The sequence below is a fragment of the Typopeltis vanoorti genome, chromosome 3 (assembly GCF_054136105.1).
Source record: "Typopeltis vanoorti isolate ZY-2024b chromosome 3, IOZ_Tvanoo_1.0, whole genome shotgun sequence".
NCBI lineage: Eukaryota > Metazoa > Arthropoda > Arachnida > Uropygi > Thelyphonidae > Typopeltis > Typopeltis vanoorti.
Window position 1 is genome coordinate 19,810,047 of NC_143551.1, and position 17,823 is coordinate 19,827,869.

The window sequence follows — 17,823 nt, forward strand, 5'->3', positions numbered from 1 at the left end:
AAAACAGATTTAATTAGAAAATATTCTGGAAATAAACTTTATTCTTAAAGAAATCTTTTTTTAATATATTTAAAACTTTCGTTATATAAAGTTATTTTAATTAGAATTATTTGTATATTTACAGATGTTTCTAATCAGAATGTTAAATCGAAGCTTCTAGAAACTTCTACTCATGTAATGAAGGAGGAGGATTTTAATCCAGTCTTTCAAGCATCACTATATAAGAATAGGACAAAGTGTTGCAATTATGCTATAAATAATGAATCTTATGTTTGTGATTGTAACGTGTTTAAAGATGAAAATGATAGAGACTATAAATATTTGAAAAATAGACAAGATAAACATGTTACAAATAAATCAGGACATTCAATAAATAAGGATCCTGAGATTTTATATGAAGTGCAAGGGTTTAGTGATTCATATTTAGAAGGTAACAAATGTGATAAATCAAGTTCTACCAAAGATACCATTATAGAGCAGTACCATGGATTAAGTGTGGAAGTTTTAGGAAAACTAGTGCAGCATGTCATTCAAATGGAAGCAGGGTAAGGTTACTTTTTATCATTTTTATATTTAATACAGTAAGCACTATTTGTTTTATTTGCATAATACGAACTATAATTAATTTTGTTCATAACTAAAAAATACCACAAGTCTACATAATTTATTAAGTGTGAAAAGATTTCACTGTGATTTAGTAATCAAGCCTCAATCATAAAAATTACAGCTAAGTTTTTCTACTACATACAGATCTCATAATATCATAGCATAACATATATCACAATATGTAATCACAAAACATCATGTCACATATATCAAATAAATTTGTTACAGTGATATTTTATTTAATTTATTTTTTTGTAATTGTAGTAAAGTGAAAACCATGTGTTATTGAAGTTTTAGACTCTAAAAGGGCACTGCGGGCATTCTTCTGGATATATCAAGCAAGAATGCATAATTTTGAAGTACCTTGGCTAAATCTTGATGTTTGAAGTGTTTATGGAACTCATACATGATCACAGTCTATCTGCATGCTGAATTTCAGTGGTCCAGTTGATCTGCACCAACCACCTATACGATGAGTCTGTTAGTATCACTTAGCCAACAGGCAATTGACCATCAAACCAGAGAAACCTGTGATTAAATAAACACAGGTTAGAGGGGGTATAATCAAAATGTGACATCCACATCTTCCCCTTCCTAAGTGGCAGGAAGAAATATTCTTCCTGCCACTATTCTGCTAAGTGTACTGATAGAGAGCAAAGGGGGGAAGTGCACAGTGCCAGAGCAATAATTTGCAGTTGGGTTAGATAAAAAAAAAAAGTACTTCAAAGAATCCGTTACTATATTTTCCATGTGTCTTTTTCAGCTTCAACTTACATGACAACCATGATAAGTTGAGCAAATAAAAATGGATAGCATGCTGAAAAAAAGAGACTTCTCTATAACTTTTGAATTTACTTCAAAAATACACGTATTCTTAGTTTCAACCTCAGCGATGTCTGTCTGGGTGTAGTTTGACAAATCCAATCACATATTAATATATAAAAATATTAATTTTGGGAAAATAGATTATTAGAAGCTAGTAATAATGTAAAATTAATCATGCACTACTTGCAAAGCAGTATTCCTTAAGGAGCAAGAATTTAAAGAGGAAGATGATTGGAATCAATACACATGAAATTCACATTGTCTTTAATACCAGTTTTTTATGTTTATTGTCTATAATAAACATAACTAATTCAGACTTTAGCAGTTTTTTTTTTTAATAATGATTCATATATTAAATAAGTAAGGAAATGATTCCAGACTATCATAAAATAATACATTGATAATGGTAGCATAGTAGTTGATGACACCATTCATCACAACTACTCCACTTCTTTCTGAGATCCTTCTATTGAACCATATGCATAAATAAGTCATGCTGTCCAGAATACACAATTTTACTCTGAGTGGTGTGACTTCTTTCTAAGAAAGAAGTGGAGTAATTTTTGAGTCATAGAGAAGATTGAAGCAAATTGGGGGGGAAAAAATGACTGACATAAATAAGTTGACACAATGCAAAATAAAAAGTTGGTTCTAGTTTCAGATCTAAATTGCAGACAAAATGAATATTAGACATGTAGAAATGTTTTGGGAAAATTTGGAGAAAAGTTCAAAGTTAAGAATAATATGCATCTACTGGGGTTACTTAAAGGTCAAAGCTAGATAACTGGAAGGAGACCTCCATGTAACTTTTAAGGAATGTGAAGAACCAACCAGGGCTTCTGACTTAATGTCCAATCCTCACTGTCTCGTTGTGCCCTGTTAGTAGATATCTACCTAGATACTGAACAAATTAGAATGGGCTGGCAATTCTGGATTTAGCTGACTAAACGGTATTCAAATTTGCTTAAATCAAAATAAAATGATAGTATTTCACATTAGGAAACCAGGCAAACAGCAAAAAAAAAAAAAAAGTCAACTACTAGAATGTTCCCTAACTCAACATCAGTGGGGTTCAAGATTAGCATCATCAACATAAGAGGCATTAATGGTAAAGAAATCGAACTAGCAGAAGAACTGATAAGTACCAGATCAACATAATAGATTTTACGGAAACAAAGAAAACAAAATCAGGTGAGGTTCTTCTAAGCAACAAATAGATGTTATATTCAGGCAATAATGATCAGTGAAAAGAGGAGGTAACTATAGTATGACACAAAATATGAGGATAATTTTCATGGAATGCCATGCAATATCAAGCAAAGTGATATAAGCAAATAACAATGGTATTCCATAGAATATTCTACTAAGGAAGAAGTGGAGAAATTTTTTCAGATATTAGAACAAAAGGAAAAGTTGGTCTTTGTTGATATAAACAGCAGAGTAGGAAATGATTATCAGACTAAAAAGATTTGGAGAAAATTTAGAGAAAAGAGCAAAGCTAATAGTAAATACTTGCTGGATTTCTATTTAATGTTTCTTACTGACAATAATATTCCTTACTAACACAATATGCATGAAGAGAAGACACAAGAATTAAGAATTCTCGTTGGTTATGTTGTTATCAATAGCAGTATTTGAAACAGGAAGTGATTACCATTTAGTTTTGAGTAGCATAAAATTTGAATATTATATTGTAAAGAAAAGTTTGTAAGAAAATTTTAAAAATTATCAAAGTTGAACTGCTTGAAAAGGTGAATTGTGGACTCAAAATACTCAAATATTATCAAAGAAAAAAAATGAGAGTTGAAAACAAGAAACAAACCTTGGAGATTCACTGACAGATCTTGAAGAAACATTGACTTGATTAACCAGCAAAGTTTTTAGTGAGGTTGTCTATTAGATTGGAAAAAGAAAAATATCAGCATCCCAAAAATCAGAACCCCCTAACTCAGGGAGTTAAAGAAGCAGTCAAGGAATAGAAAAAAAAAAAGCACGTTGAAAGTTCCCAGGAAGTAATTCAGCTTGTGCGCTGAGAGACTAGAGAGAGAGAGAGAGAGAGAGAGACTAAATATCAGGAAGGTGGCAAAATATTTTGGGAGCTATTGAAAAGGTATAGAAATGAGAAAAGAGCACTGTAGAAAGAATCAGGGATGAGAAAGGCAACAGTAAAACTGAAAATGATATTCTAAACATCTGGATTAATTGCTTTGATAGATTACTAAATGTAACAAGCATTGATCGTGCAGCAGTAGAAAACATTCAAGGGGAATAAAAATAAAGTTGCCAAGAAATCGTATTCTTGTTTAATCCTTTATCCATGTGGAAGCAAACAAAGTTTGTGCATGAAGTATCTTCATGATGGCTACTTGTATATAGAGGCTAATGACTTCACATCCCATAATGCAAATCACCCCCTTTCAAGCATGTATAATGCTATCCATTATGGGAAGGACCATTACCTGGACCAGTTTCTTCTTTTATTGAGGTCTTATGAGTGGAAGTCAAACCCAGAAGAGATACCAAGGTTGAATAAATGCAGAAGTTATATATTTAAACATTCAAGGGTAATGGAATCATAAGTACATATCATTGTACTTCACAAATGTGGAAGTACAATGGGATAGATGATATTTGACCACAAATGAACTTTATGGAGGTGCAAAATTTTTATGTTGGTTACTCTGCATAATTCATAAGGGATGCTGAGAGTTGAATTCCAGATGTGATTAAGTAGAGATATCATGATATCCCATCTATAAAAAGGAAAAGTACCAAAGAGAATTACAGAGGAATTTCTGTACTGAATGTTTCTGGTAAGATTTATGCAAGCATAATTGAGAAAAGTCTAAGAAAATTATGGAAGGGAAACTTAGAGAAGAACATTCTGGGTTCAGTCTAGTAGAGACTGTCAGAATCAGATTTTCACTTTAAGATAAATAGTTAAGAATTCATGGGAATATAACAAGGATCTTTATCTGAGTTTTGTATATCTGGAAAAGGTATATCACAAGGTGCCAAGAGAAAAGCTGTTCAAAATGTTACAATTATATGGTGTACGTTGCACATTATATCGAGCAATACAGTCTATATTTAAATGGTTGATGTTAAATTGTGCATGAGACTGATGCACATTAACTCTTCTGTTATTTATCATCTAAATGGATGATATTATGAGTGAAAGTGGCATTAAACTTTATATCAAAATTGATGTTAATCTCGTTTCTTGTTTCTTAACTTTATGCAGATGACAAAATAAATCCAGTACAAGTCTGCATAATTTCTTAACCAAATTGAATAACTTAAATTTAAAGATGCCAAGAATCCTTTCCTTTAGTGTTACACAGTAATCAGCATTCGTTTTACATAAATTATGGACTCTACAACAGTGTTATAAATAATTATTTTAATTTCCTGATGTTTCGACCTTCATAGTAATGTCATCATCTGGAGTACACACACACACATATATATACAGGAATACCTCGATTATCGCGATTCTTGATTTGTCGCGGTTTATAATTTGATACTAAAATTCCAATTATTTCACTCCAAATTCTAATTATTGCCCGCAAGATGTAGCCCACTGCATATGCAACCAGTTCGAGTCGCCACTCTCCAGATATCGCTCTCTTGTAGTGCTTCGTTTTTATCTGACGGCACCTGCTCACCAGCAACCGTCTGCCTTTGCCTAAAGTACATGTGGATGTTTATTTCTCTTCTTATTTACCCCTACAATGAATGCTAAAAGAAACAAGGATGATATCAAGTCTACAGCTATCAAGAAGAAACGTAGAGTGATCAGCTTAGAAGATAAGTTGCATATGGTAACTATGAAGCAGGCATAACCAAAGTCAAAATTGCAAGAGAGTACGGTCTAAATGAATCAACTGTTCGCAGTATTTTAGACCACGCTGCAAACTATAAGCAACTAGGACAAAGTGCATTGACCTCGTCTGGGTCCCAAACTACGAGAAACAGAAGCCATCTTATGATTAAAATGGAAACGCTATTGTCAGTGTGGATAGAAGATTGTAACCAAAAGAGAATTCCTCTTAGTCAAATGACTATAAAAACAAAAGCATTGAATTTGTTTGAAACTTTAAAAAGAAAACAATTAGAAAGCGAAAATGATTCGGCGTCAGTAGTGGAAGAACCTTTCTCTGCAAGTTCAGGGTGGTTTGATTGGTTCAAAAAGCGATTGAGCATTCATAGTGTTCGTGTACAAGGTGAAATGGCAAGTGCTGATGAAAAAGCAGCAGCTGGTTTTTCTGATGAATTGCAACAGATCATGGAAGAAGGAAATTATACCGATGATCAGATATTTAGTGCTGACGAAACTGGCTTATTATGGAAAAAAATGCCCACTAAAACATTTTTAGCAAAAAATTAAAAATCACAGCCTGGCAACAAGGTTTCGAAAGAGCGTGTAACTTTTACTATGTGGCACTGCTTCTGAGATTACAAGATGAAGCCTCTCTTTATCGTTCACAAAATCCTCACCAGCTTAGAAGTTTAGATAAAAATTTTCTCCCTGTTCATTGGAGATTCAATAGAAAAGCTTGGATGACAAAAGCTATTTTTGAGGATTGGTTTAAAAACTGTTTTTGTCCTGAAGCTGAAAGGTACTGTCATTAAATCTTGATTTTAAAATCTTGTTGATATTAAATAATGCACCTAGTCATCCAACAGCACTGAATGATTTGTGCGAAAATGTAAAAGTTATTTATTTACTACCTAATACCAGTTCCATCATCCAGCCAATGGATCAAGGTGTAATCGCATCCTTTAAGGCATATTACCTACGAAGAACGTTTTCACAAGCAATAGAAAAGACTACAGGAGATGAAGCTATGACTTTGACAGAATTCTGGAAGGCATTCAGTATCAAAAATTGCATTGAGAATGTCAAGGAAGCATGGAGTTAAGTAACATCTAACAACCTGAGAGCGGGCATGTCAAAAGATTATTCCTCATTGTGCAAATGATTTTAAAGGATTTGAAAATGAAGTAACCTGTGTTATCAATGATATAATCAAGCTTGGCTTCGATCTAGGACTAAAAGAAATCGAAAAAGGTGATGTTCAGGACCTGCTTGTCACATGATAAGGAGCTGGATGATGAAGACCTAATTAACCTTGAGAGAAAATGTGCTTATGATGCTCAAATTGATGATAATGACGAACAAATTGATGTGGCTTACCCTCAAAGAAATGGACGAAATGTTTAGAATTGCTGAAAATTTTAAAGAAAAAAAATCTTGAGTGGCGATCCTAATCTTGAGCGATCAATGAAAATTCGCCAGGAAATTGAAAATTCCATCCGTTGCTATCGAGTTTATGCGAAGAAAAAAGAAAGAAAAAATTCCACCAGACAACTCTACATCAATTTTTATCTAAGAAAGAATAATTGTATGTACTCCTTATATATATAAATAAAGATTAAAGAATAATCTTGTTTTTCTAAATGAATCTTCATTTTTTACTTAACATGTTTAACACATTTCTTTTTTACTTCATATATAAAATTTAATTAATAGATTTGAAAAATCCTTGGAAATGATCACCCATTTTACACACATTATTTATCCCGATTATTGCGGTATTTTTTGTGGCAACAATAACTGCAATAATTGAGGTATTTCTGTATATACAGGGTGTTCGGGATAAATTTGACAGTTTCGTAAGGAAAAAGAAAATCTTCTTTGTATCTATTAAATTTAATGAATTGACAAAAAAACATTACAGGCAGAGTTAATTACAATACTATCAACAAGATTTACTCAAAATAACCACCATTAGCATCGATCACAGCTTCAATTCTGCTTCGGAACCTCGAACAAGCTGATGCTACAGTCTCCCTGGGAAGGGCCGCAAAAACTGTTTTAATTTTATCCGTTAACTGGGCTTTTGTATTACTGGAAGTGCGATTGGTGTCTTTTTCAACTGCGCCCCATACAAAATAATCCATGGGGTTAAGGTCTGGGGAGTTTGGAGGCCAAACATTTGGACTGGTGAAGTCGTAGAAATTTTCAGACAACCATTTTTGACTTTTCCCAGAGGTGTGGCAAGGGGCCGAATCCTGCTGCCATACATACGGCCTACCATTGGCTACCCTTGTTATCCAGGGCTTGACTACAGTTAGCAACTCCACGAACAAAGCCCGAATTCCAGTGCCAGGGTTCTTCAACACCTGTTCCTGCAGATTTGCGAGGAATTCTGCTGTACGAACGCAATCAGATCGTCTGCTAGGGATCTTTCTTCTTGCTACATCCTCGTAGTCACCATTGCAAGTCTCTAGTTCATGCCTGATTGTTTTTACTGTATTCAGGGAGCATTGGGCAGCAGTCGTAATATCCTTATTTTGATGGCGGGCACGAATCATCATGATACAAGTTATTCTCTTCCATGATTCAGGTGGGTTCCAGCTATCCATCCTTTCTGACATCTTGTATATGAATGAAGAAGGGTCCAAACTTTTAAATGAAGAGAAGTGTGTGTTAATACATGTAACTTACGGAAAAATATAATGAATTATAAATATGTCAAATTTATCCCGAACACCCTGTATATATATATACACAGAAACAAGCTAAATTACATTTCACACAGTATGCTGAAGAGATAACGATTTGATCAGCAGTTATTTACTGGCCTGACCTCTAGTGAAAATAAAATTAAATTACAATAAATAAATGAAATAAAATAACTACATCAAAGCTATATTCTTTTAAGACAACATTAAAGAAACATTCTTTCATATAGATAGTTTTGTTACATTAAAAATGATGTCCTAATTTAACATGACAATTGTTATATTAGATTTAAGATCCTGGATTACTTGTGGTCCTATTTATAATCAACTCTTAGGGAGGAAAGGTTAAGTGGATAGAATATGTGCCTTTCATATTCTTGAGATTTTTAGACCATCATTATTGTTAATTGATTAGGGTGGTTGATAAGAATCTCAGGCCTCCTTAAATTTATGTTCATGCAATATTTTGGTGTGATGTAAACAACAGGTGTTTTTTCAGTCAATTCTATGTAAAGTGTTCAGGGCATGATCAGAAAGACCAGCTTGACCATAGTTATTATATTTGATGTGTCGTTTATGTTCCTTTTTTTCTGATAGAAATTGTGCCTCCTGTTTCTCCTATATAGGGCAAATTACTGGTGCAATGAATACGGTATATGCCAAGGTGGGCTAGCGGAAGGAGTAGATCCTTGGATGAGTTGAGTAAGTTCTTTAATTTTGCAGAAGGTTTAACCCCTCAATTTAGCACATTGCTCAGAATGTTCCATGTGAAAATTAGCAATGGGGAAGGGGGGGAATAATGGTGATCCTATGGCTGTACCTTCTTTTTGTAGGTAGAAAGTGTTTTGCCAAAGGAAATAGCCAGAACGTAGTACATGCACAAAGTGCATTGTGATATCAGAAGGGAATTTGTCCTGTAATAGAAGAATTGTGTCATTATTGGGACATTTGTGAAGAAGGCAGAGAAGTCAAAACTGACTAATAAATCATCTTTTTCCAGTGTGATGTCTTTGATTTTGTGTACAAAGTAGTGTGTGTTTTTAATTTTAATATAGGAGGGGGGGGGGAGGATGACCTACCAACTCCTTAGATGTTGATGCTAGTTTTTTGGCCAGGTGATAACTGGGTCTATCTATTTCTTCGACTATAAATCATCTTTTTCAGTGTGATGTCTTTGATTTTGTGTACAAAGTATTGTGTGTTTTTAATATAGAGGGGGGGGGGGGATGACCTACCAACGCCTTAGATGTTGATGCTAGTTTCTTGGCTAGGTGATAACTGGGTCTATCTATACCTTCGACTATCGGCCAGAGTGATGTGTTTTGTTTGTAATCTTTGGTAGACCATAAATTCTTGGGAAATGAGCGTAGTGCGGAAGTAATTTTTTAACTGTATCTTCGGGCATGTAGTGACTGATTTCAGCAGCTTCTCGGTTTTCTTTTTTATTTGATCGGTTGGGTCATAGTCAACAAGTTGATAGTCCTGTTGTCCGAGACTATTAGATTCATTTTTTCCAGGTACGTAGTTCGATTTAGAATAACTGTAGCACTGCCTTTATCGGCTCTAGTAATTACGATGTCTGGATTTAATTTTAGTGATTTCACTGCTGTTGATTCAGATTTTGTTAGGTTGCTGGTTATGGTTTTTGTATAACTTAAATTTAAAATGTTAGAAGTTTCCAAACGTATTTTATCTGCTATGATGGTTTCGATGAATCTTAAACTTCTTTCTATATGTTAAATAAAGTCGAGTTTGTTAATTGTTCTGGGTGCCACAGCAAAATTTAAACCTTTGCTGAGAACAGCAAAGGATTATTACAGAACAAACTTCCTCCTGATATCACAGCGCTCTTTGCACATGTACTACGTTCTGGCTATTTTGTGTGGCAAAACACTTTCTACTTACAACAAAAAAGAAGACAGAGCCATGGGCTCACCGTTACCCCTCCCATTGCTAACTTTTACATGGAACATTTTGAGCAACGTGCTCTAGATTCCTCTCTTTTAAAACCCAAAGTCTGGCTTAGATATGCTGACGATGTTTTCGCTATCTGGCCCCATGGGCACAGATAGTGAAAACACAAATAAAGTGCACAGACGTTAGGCACTGTCCTCAGCCACCTAAACAAATGACACAAATGCATACAATTCACAATTGAGATGGAAAAGCAGAACACACTTCCATTTCTAGATTATGATTATCACATATCTTCTTGCAGTCTTTCCTTCACTGTTTACTGGAAATCGACACATACTGGCCAATATATACACATAAACTCCTACCAACACAAAACACTAGGGGTCATTAATACACTAAAAAACAGGGCTTTGAAGATTTGCTCCATGAACAAACACTTAAAGATGAATTAAAAGTTATCAGCAATACCTTCCTAAAAAAAAATTACAGCCAAAATACTGTCAACAAAATTCTGTACAAGACCTTACTTAAAAATAAATAAACTAGATTACAATGAAATTGTAGCCATTCCATATATCGGACAAAATAAACAGAATACTACAGAAATACAATCTTAAAGTCACCTTTAACCCCCCCCCCAAACTGGCCATGACATCTATAGACGACCAGCTAAATCTGGATACGATTCTGTAACACCTGTTGAATAACATGGATAAGAAGTGCAATTTGGTTTCATCTGCCTTAGCCAGTACAGAGATTAAAGATTAAACTTTCTTCAAAATTAAGGAACTTACTCAACTTATCCATGATCCACTTCCTCCTGGCCCACCCTGGAGTATACTGTATTCATTGCACATGTAATTTGCCCTATATAGGGGAGCAGGATGCACAATTCCCATCAGAAAAAAAGAAACATAAACTACACATTAAATATATTAACTATGGTTAAACTGGTCTTTCTGATCATGCCCTGAACACTTTACTTAGAATTGACTGGAAAAGCACCTGTTGTTTGCATCTCACCAAAACATGGTACGAACGTAAATTTAAGGAGGCTTGTGAGATTGTTATCAACCACTACAATCTTAATAATGATGTTCTAAAAATCCCAAGAATATGGAAGGTACATATTCTATCTACTTAACCTTTCTCCCTAAGAGTTAAGTATAAATAGGACCATAGGTAATTCAGGATCTTAAATCTAATATAATAATTGTCTTGTTCAATTAGGACATCATTTTTACTGTAACAAAACTATCTATATGAAAGAATGTTTCTCTGATGTTGTCTTAAATAGAACATTGCTTTGATGTAGTTGTTTTATTTTATTTTCACTAGAGGTCAGGCCAGTAAAATAACTGTTGATGAAATAATGGTCTCTTCAGCATACTGTGTGAAATGTAATTTAGCTTGTCTCTATATCTGTGACTCCACCACTCAATCCACCAACTGACAGACAATCACAAACATCTATGCCCACAGCGGGATTCAAACTCGCAGCCTTTTGGCTGGAGAGCGGACATGCTAACCAGGCTGACCTATATGAAGGTTGGAACATTGGGAAATTAAAATAATTATTTATAACATGGTTGTAGAGGCCATAATTTGTGTAAAATGAAGTTGCCAAGAAATTATATTCTTACTTTATTCTTTATCCAAGTGTAAGCAAACAAAGTTTGCATTTGAAGCATCTTCACAATTAAGCTACCTTTTATATATACTGGCTAATGACTCCACATTAATTGCTTTATTATCTCATAATACAAACCACACATCCTTTTGGGTGTGTATAATGATAAGCATTATGGGAGGGTCCACTACCCAAACCAGTTTTGGTTTGGGTAGTGGTCTCATTAGTTAGAGCCAGACCTAGAAGTGATGATGCCAAGGTTTAAATAATGCAGAAGTCATATGTTTCCCATATAAAGTAGTGAAAAGATGTTATACCTTATTATTAAAATACTGCTTTTGCATTTCTGAATTATTGAGTCTTCCTTTATTTCTTTGTTTTTGTCTTCTTTCTTGCTATTTGCCAAGTGCCTTTATAGTTTCCTCAACTGACATGTAATATTGTGCAGTACTCATCAATCAGCATCATACTGCACTCTTCTTTTTTCCTCTCAGTTTCTTTCATTGTGCTTTCTTGCATTTTCACACCTCTTTCACACTTATTGTCATCTAACAGATTCATTCTTGCTGCAGCCATTCCACTCAGTACTCCACATCATTCATCTCTCTCTCTCTCTCTAACTATATATATATATATATATATGTGTTTCTAAGTCAGTAAATTGGTATAAGATCTGATAATTACTTTAATTAAACACATCATTCTATCTTATTCACGTAAGACTTCTTCAGGTATAAAATAAAATTAAAAGACAAAGAATTGGTGAAAGATTAACATTGTTCAATTAATGAGTGCCCATTTTGCTAATATCTATCAACATGGTTATACCACATGCAGCTTAAAGCTATCTCTACATTGGAAGAATGTTACCAATAGAAACTGCTGCAGCAGTTCTTAGAAAGGCTTAATATCTCATCAAAAATACCCTTAAGTACACTTTAAATGTCCCACTAGAGTATTTTTACTAGTTCACTACCAGCCACTTGCAAGAGCCTGCTCGTCTAATGAGAAAAAAAAGCAAAGATGTTGGCAACAAAATCTAACAAGGGCTGGGCATTCCTGGCATCACTAACACAATGCAGTTGATCATTGCCATTAAATCCACTGTCAAATATCACAGCAGTAGAGTAGATGTCAATGACACTAAAAAAAAGGTCTTCTATGTGACCTGGTTAACTGGAACTATGCAGCTGTTTTCTGGAGATGAAAACTTGAGAAGGGCTATGAGACAAGAACAGATATTTACCTTGCAGGAGGGTCTCACTGACCTATGTGAGTGGGCAAGTGAGTGGAGCTATCATTTTAGTGTTGCAGAGGATAAGGTCTTGAAATTTGGTAGGCAAGGTTGGGATGCAGAGTATATAATTAATACGAAATTTTGAAGGAGGTGGAAGAGATGAGAAATCTGGGAGCGAAGGTGGACAGAGGCTTGAGGTTTAGGAGTCCCATTGCTGAAATTGTAAGATCACAGTGGATTATGGCAATGATGACGAGGACATTGACATGCAGATGCAAAAGGCTTATGGTGCCCTTGTAACTCTTTGAACTGGCCAGATATGGACTGCTGTGCACATATTTGGTTGTCTGGTTTTTAAGTGGATGAGAATGTGTTAAGTTGCATAGCACTGTGAATAGAAGGGTAGAGGATGTGATTGAGGCCTAAGTTTGTGATGAGTTATTATCAGTTTAGTGTGGAGGATATTTTTCATAATGGTGGGAGACAGGGGTAGGACAAGAGGCCATCTCTGGAAGCTGTATAAAGAGGGTGTGAATAGGGTAGTCAGAAGCAAGTTTATTGCATGGAGAGTGATTAGTGAGTGGAATACTTTATGTGAGGGTGTGGTGAGTACAGAAAATGTGAATGGATTTAAGGTATGGTTAAACGATTTTTTTTTTTTTGTTTGCACAAGTGAGTATGGACCTGCTGCGATGAGTCCTTTAACTCCATGGAGGTCAGAGTGAACATTAGTAATAATAATAATTATTTTATTTATTATAATAAGATAATTATTATTACTTATCTGTTCTTATTAATTATAATAAGAACAGATAATTATAATAATTATTATAATTATCTCTTCACCCAACTAGCAACTCCCACATAACTAAGAGACATCTGTCACTGTAAGAATGCTAAGTAGGATAACTTCTGAGAATTTTGTGTCTCATTTCCTTGGTTTGAATGAGGGTTTAGCTTTCTGATGCAAGTATATATGCTGATCACATCACTTTAAGCTTCTCTGGTATGGCACAGCTGCTATTTAGACAAAACATAGTCTGCATTTCATTCTAAATTCCCATTTTCTAAGTAAGTCTCCAAAAGATGCACAGAGGCTATGCAGATGAAGAACCAAGAATAGTGCAACTAGCTATCATCAAGAACTCCACCTTCCCTTACTGCTTATGGTAAGGCCTGGAAAAAAAAGCCGTAAGAAAATCAACAGTGATTGAAACTGATTTGTATAGAGCCAAAAGCAGGAAACTTACAATCTGTCTAAATAGTAGCTGTGCCTTTGTCTCTTGCCAAAGCAATTGGCTATAATTTTTGCCCAACATTGTTTTCACTAGACATCTCCTGGCATGATACATTTTTTTCAGATGTATGCCTAGGTGATTTTGGTAAATGTCCTACAAACATTGAATAATCAATACTGCCCCTGACCTTTTATCAGAAAGTGATCAGAAAAATTCTGATCACTTTCTGATACTGTTCTACTTTGTTGCTGTTGCAACAAAGTAGAACAGTACTCTGAAACATCCTCCCTTCCTACATGTTTCCAAAGGGAACATATTCCCATTCACGGTACAAATGTGCTATAGGTTGACAAACCTACCTCTTGCGTATGGACTCAAGATAAGGGGAGAAAAGCCTAAAAGAATGTTGAGCTGAACTGGTTGTTCATTAACATGGTTATATAATTTGGCTCTCAGAACCAGGCATGTACCTTAGGAGTAGAAAGAATGCATGATAATCCAATTGCACAAGGATGGTGCAAAGACTGATGTGTCTAACTATCGACCGATTAGTATCCCTGTAGTGGTGGTGAAGATTTTGGAAAAGTTGCTAAGAGATTGCTTACAAAATGGGATGATAGAGAATCTATACTTTGCATTGAACAGCATGGGTTTACGGGGAAGGTAACGTTTGAGTAATTTGCCCAAATTCTCTAACAATGTGATCACAATTCACATTTTATAACAGCTGAACTAGTTACTGTTTTGATATGGTTATATAACTTGAATTTCAGCACAGTATAGATACCTCAAGAGTGGAAAAAGTGTTTCATAATCCCATTGCACCAGTGAGGTGCAAAGACTGATGTGTGTCTAAATATCAATCTATTAGTATCTCTGGAGTACTGAAGATTTTGTGAAGTTAGTAAGAGATTGCTTTCAGAAATGGGTTGAGAGAGAATCTGTACTTTGCAATGAACAGCATGGGTTTACTAAGAAAAGGTAATGTTTGAGTAATTGGCTCACATTTTATAGCAATATGATTGTTCAGTTAGACAAAGGGAATGGATACACTATGTGACATTTTTGAACTTTGCTAAAGTTTTTGATACAGTTTATAATGGAAGGCTGTTGTATAAGTTGGAAGATATAGGATTGGATTATAAATTATTAGATTGGATAAGAAGATAACTGACTGACACATATCAAACAGTTATTTGCTGATGCTGCAAAAATATGCAGAAGTATTGGGAATGTTGCTGACCTCTAGTACTTGCGTGATTTGAATAAGCTGAAATTGTGAGCATGTGAAAAAAAGATGTCAGTTTAGTGTTAGTAAATGTAAAGTTAGGCACTTTGATGTAATGAGATATCTAGTGGCATATTATGTTGTTGGGATTATGCTAGTAAAAACTGATCAGCATAAAGATCTGAGAGTTTTGGTAGATAGTAAGTTGAAGTTCTGTCACCATATAATGATTGCAAATACAACTGAGAGGAGGATTTCAGTAATGAAAGAAATACATGTTAGAATAATGAGGTCACTTTCCATCCCCAGTCAGACCCCCCCCCCCCCCCAGTCAGTTTTATGCACAAATCTGATCTACTGCTTTCCGGGGTGATACAGTTTCAATGGAGAGGATGCAAAGGACAGTGTTAAAGATTGGTATCTGGACTGTGGAATGTAGGTTATGAGGAGATTTCAAATTTGTGGACTGCAGACAGGAGAAAGTGGGATGTTATGATAGAGCATACATACTTCTGCAAGGATCATTCAAAATACCAGTAGATGGAATTTTTCATTTTATGGAGGATTGGGCAGATGGAGCAGCATGTGAGTGGAATGGTTTTCCTTTGTAGGTTGTGAGTGCAGATAGTGTGAATGAACTCACGAGAAAGTTTGACCTGTGGTGTGAGTGATATGTGGCCTCCCTTGATGAGTCTCTGATGTTCTGGAATACTCTTGTAATAATAATTATTATTATTTCTGACAAATTCTAACATTATTGTCTGCTTTTTACTAAAAACCACTTACATTCACTAACATTCCAAGTACATAGAACAAAATTTTAAATGTCAGATTTGTACAAAGGAATTCTACACCTACATTTGATATATCTCACACACATTTTATCACTATATAAATAACTGAAATATACAATTCGGCATGTATAATTAACTATACACAACATTAATTAGTAATAAATTAGTAATAAAATTTTTTATACGATGCTATTTAAAAAACACCTTTTCTTAAGAAAAAAATCAGCAAAAATGAACACACTTTGTCACCAACAACCTTGAAAACTAATTTTTGTGATGAGTGCCCCTATTGTATTACAAAAAATATTTGAAATATTTACTAACATATGTAAATCTAAAGTAAACCTAATACAGTTTATATAGAAAGCACTATTGCTATTTTGTAACAAATGCTTATCTTTCAGAACTCTCTTAACAATGATCTTCCCCAATGCAACATTTATTAACCCAATGGTAGTTATTTCCATCCACTCAAAGTTAATGCTATACATAATAATTTCAAAATGTTTTGTTCTTACAGGTATCATAATTCAAATATAAGTTATTAGACAAATTTTAGTGTAGATTTCCAAACTGTAAATTTCTATAAAATTTCCTGCTGAATCTAGAAATAATTATTATATAGATATGGCTTACACATTTTGTGAAATGTTTTTGTTATAGTTTTCTGATAATTCAAGGAATTGGTTTTGGAAAAAAAAAAATCTTTTTTCTTTTTAAAAACTTTTTATAAACTAAGTGTCTTTTAATTAGTATATAATTTGAAACAAAAAATTGGAGTAATTTTGCTACCCTCCATCTCTGATAGATTTTATAACACATTGATATTTTCTATTGTTTTCAGGCAACAAGAAGCCCTGTTGAAATCACTAGGTATACTGGAATTCTCACCTGATGGCACAGTTAAATCCAACTCAAGTAGCACGTCAGAAAGTTGTATGCAGGGTTTAAGTCAAGACCCCAGTCAGTTTTCTCTAAGTTCAGAAGGCATATCTGGTAGTTGTAATAATATGGAAGTATGTCATATATTAATAATATTACACTTTCATTTGTCATTTTAAGTAGAATTTTATCTTAGTGTAATTATAATGTGTGTGTTTTTCTGACACAAGAAACTAATTTACTTAGTTTTTTTTGTCTTCTTTCATTTTAGCTCTATGTCTAACATGTTTTTTCTGTGTTCTTTCTCTCTCTCTCACATATAGAGGTAACTGTAATGTGCTTTTGTTATACACAAATTGCTGTTTCCTATCCAAGATGTGAAAACGTCTGTGCATACACCTTCCATACCTCTGTCTGATGTACTCAGTTTCTGTGTCCATTTTGCACCCCTATTGGCTTCTTGGTCTATGTGATATTCTCTTTATCTGTAAATAATTTCTGTGCCCTGCGCAATGAAGATCTTCTGGCTATGGATAAAGCAGATCTGTTAGGATCTGAATGAGGTCTCAAGCTTTTAAGCTGATAGATGATGCTGTGACTTTTTTTGAAGAAAATGACTGACCACAATTCTAAGTCAAAAATGAAATTGAAAATGTCCTTAAATGTTAGCTGCAATGTTAGCTAAAATGTCCTTAAATTGAAAGCTGCAACTCGCATTTCCATTGAAAGAGACTTACAAAAGCAGCCTTCATCCTCCTGAGAGCCTTCAACTTCAACACACCAGCTAAAGAAAATGTGATTGAGATGTAGTTATGACATATTAATCTTGAAAATAAAGAACTACTTTAATTGTTATTTGTTTTATATGTACTGAATATTTTATTTACTATTTGATATGTATGAAAAGTAGGTACATTTTCGTGTAATTTTTTCTT

General features: G+C 34.3%; 1 protein-coding gene across 3 annotated transcripts in view; it reads left to right on the forward strand.

Annotated features, from left to right (window-relative positions):
- The window catches only part of LOC150107973 (katanin-interacting protein-like), a 726,539-nt gene that overhangs the window by 185,476 nt on the left and 523,240 nt on the right, over positions 1-17,823 (forward strand). For all 3 annotated transcript variants that reach the window (XM_090415492.1, XM_090415493.1, XM_090415494.1), the window contains exons 7-8: positions 125-545; positions 16,851-17,022. In XM_090415492.1, coding sequence (XP_090271618.1) covers positions 125-545; positions 16,851-17,022 — 593 coding nt within the window. The remainder of the gene's footprint in view (positions 1-124; positions 546-16,850; positions 17,023-17,823) is intronic.